At 58.0% G+C, this 6,971-nt stretch overlaps 1 protein-coding gene across 2 annotated transcripts in view; it reads right to left on the bottom strand.

Moving 5' to 3' along the window:
* Positions 1–3,471: 3,471 nt before the first annotated feature.
* Positions 3,472–6,971, bottom strand: part of NMT1 (N-myristoyltransferase 1) — a 32,416-nt gene continuing 28,916 nt past the window's right edge. The window contains exons 11-12 of one of the 2 annotated variants that reach the window (XM_027098877.1): positions 6,089–6,226; positions 3,472–5,343 (exon numbers count right to left, since the gene is read on the bottom strand). In XM_027098877.1, the coding sequence (XP_026954678.1) occupies positions 5,323–5,343; positions 6,089–6,226 (159 nt within the window). In that variant the 3' untranslated portion in view covers positions 3,472–5,322. Of the gene's footprint in view, positions 5,344–5,371; positions 5,896–6,088; positions 6,227–6,971 lie in introns of those variants that run through there. The other variant, XM_027098878.1, reaches the window with a different exon arrangement.

Genomic DNA, 6,971 nt, shown 5'->3' with positions numbered 1-6,971 from the left:
GAGGGACGGGGCAGAGGGAGCGTGCCCTGGGCCTCTTGCTGCATCTGGGCTCCCTGTCTAAGACAGCCAGGGGTGCTGGAGGAGCTGCCGCAGCTCAAAATAGCCCTGACCCTTCCTCTTGGCTCAAAGCTGCTGCCAGCATCACAAGACTGTGAGGACAGCAGCTCACAAAGCCACCCCCACAGCACGTACACCAGGGGCCTTGGACGGGGAGCGGGGCAGGTAGGTGGGCTTCTGCCAGAGCAGGATTGTGATGGCCCTCAAGGGGGCGGGGACAGGCCTCTGAGGGACTCCAGACAGAGTCCCCCTTTCCAGGCTCAGCTGGGTTCGAGGCCCCTGTCTGCTCAGTAGACGAATCCCAGAGACCTGGAACTCTCCTTCCACCAGCCAACCAGCCTTCTAGACAAAGGCCTGGAAAGCAGCGGGCCGCCCCAGGCACCCCTAGAGATGCTGGGAGAGGTGCCCAGACACCAGAAGGCAGAATCCAGAGGAGACCTATCAGAAAGGTGACTTTCTGGGATTAAATGTGGAGCCCTGGCATCTGGGGTTCCCTCAAGCAACAAGGGCTGAGCTTGACGGCAGTTCCCAGAGGGTGGGCTGGGGCAGGGCTGGGCTGGGCTGGGGCTGGAAGCTGCTCCCATAGAACCCAGGGCTGGGCTGTCTCCACCTTCCTGCCTGATGCAGAAGTGACAGCCTCACCCTGCTCTCGGTTTACACCAAGAGGGGCATTCGGTTCTGAGGAATTAGTGTGTCTGAAAGAAGACAATCAGACTCTGAAGGGGCCCAGATGCCCCCCTGTCCAGGAACCGTGAAGGAATGGGCTGGGCGGCCTTGGTACACAACACTCACGGCTGTCAGGAGAGGCAGGCGGCCAAACTGCAGCCCCACGGTTGGGGGCACGGTGAGGCCAGGTCCAGTGTTGGCATATGAAGGGCAACTGAGAGTTGTCCGGTCCCCGCAGGGCCTGGGCTGGGGCTCCTGTCAGGTGAACACGGGCGCCCCGGCTGAGCCCCCCGTCCTGCTTCTCGTCTCTGGCGTGGTGCAGCAGAGGAAGGGTTTACTGCTAGGAGAAGAGCCCGAAGGCTGGGAAGATGGCCTTCAAAGGGCGAGAGTCTTTAAGGCAAAAAAGCTGACAGGAACTGATTATGGGAGCTGGGGGCAAAGAAGAAACACAGCTCATAATTCTGGAGACCCCTGGGTGGAGACCACCCACAGGGCTGTGTTCTCCCAGCCCAAGCCTAAGACGGGAGCGAAGGCCCGCAGGCCCGCTGTCAGGAGCTGGAGTCAGCTGCTCTGGGGCTGGGGAGAGACGTAGGGTGGGGGTCTAGGAGGACTGGGAAAGGCCTCACGGATGATCCCAGGGGCAGATCCTGTGTCCTCTCAGGGTGCCGCTCAGGGCCCAGGTTCCCTGGGAAGGGGCTCGGAAGCACCAGCCATGGGGGGAATGGATGAAAAGGTCCAGAGGAAGAGAAGAGGGGGTGGGCGGGGGGACACACACGACACACAGGAAGTCTAGATGCGGTTTCTCAGGCCCTTCCTGGGAACCTTTCTGGTTCAGTGGGACCTGCCGGCCTGCAGCATTAAAAGCACCCCCGGTGTCTCAACAGAACCACCCGGCCCCTGGCCTGCAAGGGGAGGTGTGACATCTGGACAAGGGGGAGGGGCGGTGCCTGCGCCCTCCATCAGAGGAGCCACGCTGACCCGGACCGAGGGTGCTGGCGCTGAGCCTGGTTGCTCCTCTTACACAGAGGAACCTGAGTCAGTACCGGCTCCTTGCTGGCGGGTGGGAGCGGTTAGGGGCAAAGAGCCAAGCTGGCCCTGAAAGGGCAGCCTTGTCAAAGGAAGGTGTTCAGAAGTTGCCCGGTGCTGTGGTCACGAGGGCCTTCCCTGCAGAGCGAGAGGGCTCCAGCCCAGGCCGGGGGCTGCATCGGTTCCACGGCCACCTGCTGACCAGAGGAATACAGGAGGGCGGGAGGGTTTTGTTCAGCTGTTTCCTTTATTAGAAACAAGTGAGATGTACCAAGCAGAACAACAATGCATTTGGCATTTCTCCCCCCACCCCGGAAATGGATGCCCCTCCCACAGCCTGGAGAAAAGCCAAGACAGAAAGGTGAAGCTTCCCACTTCCCTGTTCCCCGATGTGGCACCCTGCCGGCCGGCAGTCAATATTTTTGCACTGAATTGAGTGAAATTTCCCCCACGGCGTCCCTAGGGACGGTCTGTTTGCAGGCCTGCCGTCACCTTGCAGTAGTAAACCACAGCCCCAGCTCTCCTCTGGTTCTGGGGCAGGCGGGCCAGGCCTCAGGAAGGCTGCCCCTGGGTGAGGAGGCACCAGCCAGAAATACGCTCCTGCCCCACACCCCACCCCGGCCTGCCACCACCCTCTCCCTGGCTGTAGCTCTGTGAAGCTATCCAGGCCTTTGGGCCATCTTTGGACAAAGAATTCAAGACACCCACCCCGGGCTTCAGCAAGTATGTGACGGCAGTTAGAAGGGAGCTGCAGCAAGGCCTGAAATTTTCCATAAACCGAGGTGTTGAAGTGGCTTGGTGTGGGCCGGCCTTCAAACCAGATGTCCGCATCTTCGGAAGTGGGCACGCGTGGGGGAAACGAGCCCTATGTAGTTGACCTCAGTCCAGAGCTGAGGCCTCCTTTCTCCCCAGCTCTCTCCTTACAGAGTGAGGAGGCCGTGGGAATGTGCCACAGGGTCAGGGGTCAAATGCAGAGTCAATCCAAAGGCAGGAGTGAACATCTGGAACATGGAGTCCGAGAGCCCAGCGCTGGAGGCAGAGGTTAAGGGCCACACCCGGGAAGCCCACCAAGAGGAGCTGCCCAAGGCAGGTCCCCACGGATGAGTATGGAGGCCCCGGGCCTTTCCCTCGTTGGGTTCAAGCCAGCCACGGGTCCACCATCCTGCAAGGCCCCAAACCCCAAGCACTGGTTCTCTCTGAGCTCTCTGACCTGAAGTCCTGGAACGAGTCGCGTGAAGAACCCAGGGGCTGTTTGGGCAAAAAGGAGACTAACAGCAACCACCGAACCGACTCCCGCAGACCTGGGCGGCGGCGGCGCTGAAGGCGGCAGGGTCCAAGGAGCAGTCGCAGGGTTTTGGAGGGAGACACTGGGGCCTCTCCAGGAAATCTGTTTCTTCCAGAACAGGCACGGGCCTCACAGTTTCCATTCCGTGACTTCAGTCACCAAGGCAAAGCTCACTCCCGGCGCTGTCGTGCACCTCAAATTTCAGAGGCAGCTCGGGCTGGGACCTGGCCCCGAGCTGACCAAGCCTGTGACAGGGAGCTTTTCCAAGTTCCAGGTCCTGCCCAAGGTAGGAGACTTGGGCACTCTGTTCTTTGACATCCTTAGAAGCCTGCACAGGGCGGGCTGCTCTGGGCCTTGGGGTGTGTCTGATGGCTGTGGGGCGAGCCCTGCCTCTCCGACTCCCACCGTCCGTGGAATGCAGTGCACACCTTGCTAAGAACAGCAGCTTCTTTGGTCTGGGCATCTCGGAGTCAAGGAGTCAAAGGTCAGCCATGATCAGTGCCTGCAGTTTGCAGCACGGGGACGACAAGGAGAAGGGAGGCCCCTAGAGGCCTCTGATGAAAAGCCAATCAGTGGAGTTGCTGGCTCCAGCAGCCATCTGCGGGAAGCTGGCAGCACCCCTGCGTGTGCAGGGGCAGAACAGCCCCATCCCAGGCACACGATTCCCTCCAGCTCTGGGGACCCTGCAGAATCAGCCTCTGGCATAGCTCACCAAAACCCACAGCCTGCAACACGGCCCTACAGGCCTGCGAGCTAAGGCTTCCTCCCCTCTACAAGTAGCTGAGAGGTGAAAGCAGCCAGGTGGAAGCACCCCACCCCACACCATTTACCTCCTCCTAGAGCAAAACTTACATACAAGCCTGGACATGGGTTGCTGCCGACAGTTCACAGCCCGATCCTCCCCAAGCCACTGGGCTGAGCACAACTGAGGGATGCCTACACGACAGCCGTGCGACCAGAAGCTCCATTATTCCGGGGGCCACCAGCAGCATCAGCAACCATCACCACCACCACAAAAATCCACAAAACACCATCAGTGAAAATCAGACTCAGACAACGACAACAGGAAATCATTTCTGTCGCCAAGTCCAGATCAGCGTCTAGCCACCACTCCTTGCCGCTACTCGCAGGCTGTGTGTCTCGGAAAGGAGCATGAGAGATGGCTAATGGGTTGGAAGGCACAGGCCAAGGGCTGGTGGCTGGAGGTCTGGGTATCGTCGGCCCCACGCCATCCTTGCCCAACCACCCTGGGGGCATCAGGGTCCTCCTGGCTCTTTGCTCTAAGATGAGCTAAGCAGGATTTGCACTGATGTGGTCTCCACAACGATCCAGATGCTACAAGGAGGTCAAAGGTCCCCTTCAAACTGCCAGTCACCCCAGGCAGTGGAAAAACATCATCTCACAGGGGACTGATCCCCGTAACATACGGTTGGCAACAGCTGGCTAATGAGCCCTGATTTAAAACTCAGTTGGCAGGATGACTTCCTACAGGGAGCAGGCCAAGAGGATTGCAAGAGGGACTTGATTCATGAAACCCGCTTCCACAGCTCATCCCCGCTGCCCAGGTTCAGGATGCAGAAAAGGCGCGGCCCCTCAGGAAAAGCTCCGAGTTGAGTCAGCCCCAGCCAGGACTCCACCTGCCGTTCTAAGAGAGCCGAGCTCTCCCCAAAGCTTGCACAGCCCTTCCACCCCAGCCCGCCTTCTCGAAGCCAGTATTCCAGCTGATTCAGAGGGGAACTGGATAATATTCCCCACATCCTCTTTCTCCTGCTCCCCCAAGAAAAGTCAATGCCTGCTTTCAGAAGGAAACAATTCACTGTACCAACGTGTTTGTCTGGCACTGGCCTGAGATTCTAATTTTGAGGAATGATCTGGATTCAGTTTTTCATTAGAGACCAAACATCCTTGTACATTTGGAACATGAAAGATATTTAAAATATTTATATATATATATATAATATATATATACTTTTATTATTCACCCGTTAATTCCATAATATGCCAATCACGAGCTAGTTTTCAGCAGTTACATTCCCTTGACCATGGCTGCATAATGATGTGATTAATTGGAAAACAGGGAGACCAGAGACACGGCCAGAGGTGACATCACGCAGCCTACGCCATTGCAATACAATCATCAAGTTCAGTGGCGGTTTGTAAAACCAGTTCAGTTCTGGTCCCTTTGCCAGGGATTCTCACGTTTGTGAAAACTGGACCAACAAGTGGTGGGGCTCCATTTCCTGGTTTGAATTCTCAGTGGCTTTATCCAGAATCTCACTGGCAACTGGTTACTGTAACACCAGCCCAACCTAGGAGAGCCAAGGGGGGAGAGGCAGAGTTGAGGTGACAGCTGTCCAAAGCCTCTCCCACTCCCCCGCCCAGTCCTGCAGTCCCAATGACTGGTGGAGCCCGCAGAGCGCCACCGTGCTCAGTGAGCAGGCTCAGAGCGAGCCCGGGGCTCTCACCCAACCTCCTCTGATGCTTTATACACCAGATCTTTTAATGAAAGCAGCTGCGGCAGCCTGAGGACTACTGGGCACAAGGGTGCCCTCACCTGTCAGTCATCCCGTAAACGCCAGCTACCCCCATGGCCCTGAGCCACCTTTTGGAGCTGGCGGGGGAGGGAGGACCACACTGGGATAAGGGCAGCAGCCCAGCAGAGGAAAACCCCCTCAGGGCCTCAGACTCTCCCTTCCTGCCTGACTGGGGGCACGCGACTCGCACAGTGTCCTGAGACGGTCCTGAAGCCCTGCCCCCAGTTGGATGCGGCAGCTCACCGGGTGGGAGGAGAGGCTGGAGACTACCTTCCTGCTTCTGCGCGGCTCTAGGGCCCATGCCCTCCGCCACCCTCACATCAGCCACTGAAAGGAGAATACGGACCCTCCTAGTCTGGTCACCAGAGGGAGGGACTTTTCAAGGGTCCAGACTGATGCTGGATCCCAGACCCGAGGTCCTGGTTCCGTTGGAGACGCCAATTCCCTGACCCACACAGGCCCAGCCGAGGGCCTGACCGCGAGGGAGCTCGGTGGGAGGCGGCACCTAGCGCGTACGTACCTTCTCTGCCCCCATGCTGGGGCACTTCCAATTGTAAAGGTAATACTGTAGGTTGCCGTCCCCTATGCCAAACTTGAGCTTCTCCAGGAAGGTTTTGTTCTCCATGAGATCCAGTGCATTGAATACGTCAAACCCTTTCTGCATGGCAGCAGGGAGAGACAAGAACAGGTGAAGACAGGTGAAAGCTACCTCACCTTCCTGCCCTTTTCTATCATATCAAAACCATCCACAGGCGGCCAGGGGAGCAATCTTCCTTCAGAAGCTCCTGCTGCTTCCATGTTACATCCAGACTGCGGCCAGCACCCCGCTCCCTGGGGGTGGTTCTTATGATGCTCTGAGCACCCTGCCCGGCCTCTCCTCGGCGTGCGCCTCAGTACACACTTGTGTACTCAGTGTCCAGGCCACCGCTCCCACTGTTCCTTGTTACACTTCCCTGAAACACTCTCGTAATTTCCACAGCCCTCTCTGGAGACCAAGCCCTGAACCTTTTCCTCTGAAAAGCTGACTCCCATGAGCCACTGGGCATTTGCACTGCTCCCTCACTCCCTGACATTCCAACTCCGAGGCCTCTGTGCACCGAGGGATTTTACGACATTTGATACGCTGCTTTGAGGCTGCAACAGACACTTCCTAAATCTCACCAGCTTGATCAGAAGCTCTCCCAGGGCAGCGACTGGCCTGTCATTGTTCAGCTGGCGCACAGTGGGCTGGGCCAGGCGCAGGCAGAACCCATGGGGCAGGACTGCCTGGAGACCTCTCCAGTGTTAAGAGAAGCCCGGGCCCCTCCCCCCATGCTCTACTGTCAGCCGCTCCAATGACTCACCGCAACAGACACCGATCTCCCCATTCCCACCCTGGGGAGGTCGTAAGGAGAACACCTCTA

This window comes from Aethalodelphis obliquidens, unplaced genomic scaffold (genome assembly GCF_003676395.1).
Source record: "Aethalodelphis obliquidens isolate GAN/ISIS:26980383/991018 unplaced genomic scaffold, ASM367639v1 scaffold126, whole genome shotgun sequence".
Taxonomy (NCBI): domain Eukaryota; kingdom Metazoa; phylum Chordata; class Mammalia; order Artiodactyla; family Delphinidae; genus Aethalodelphis; species Aethalodelphis obliquidens.
The sequence above is the reverse complement of the archived record's forward strand: the minus strand, read 5'-3'. Positions and strand labels throughout refer to the sequence as shown.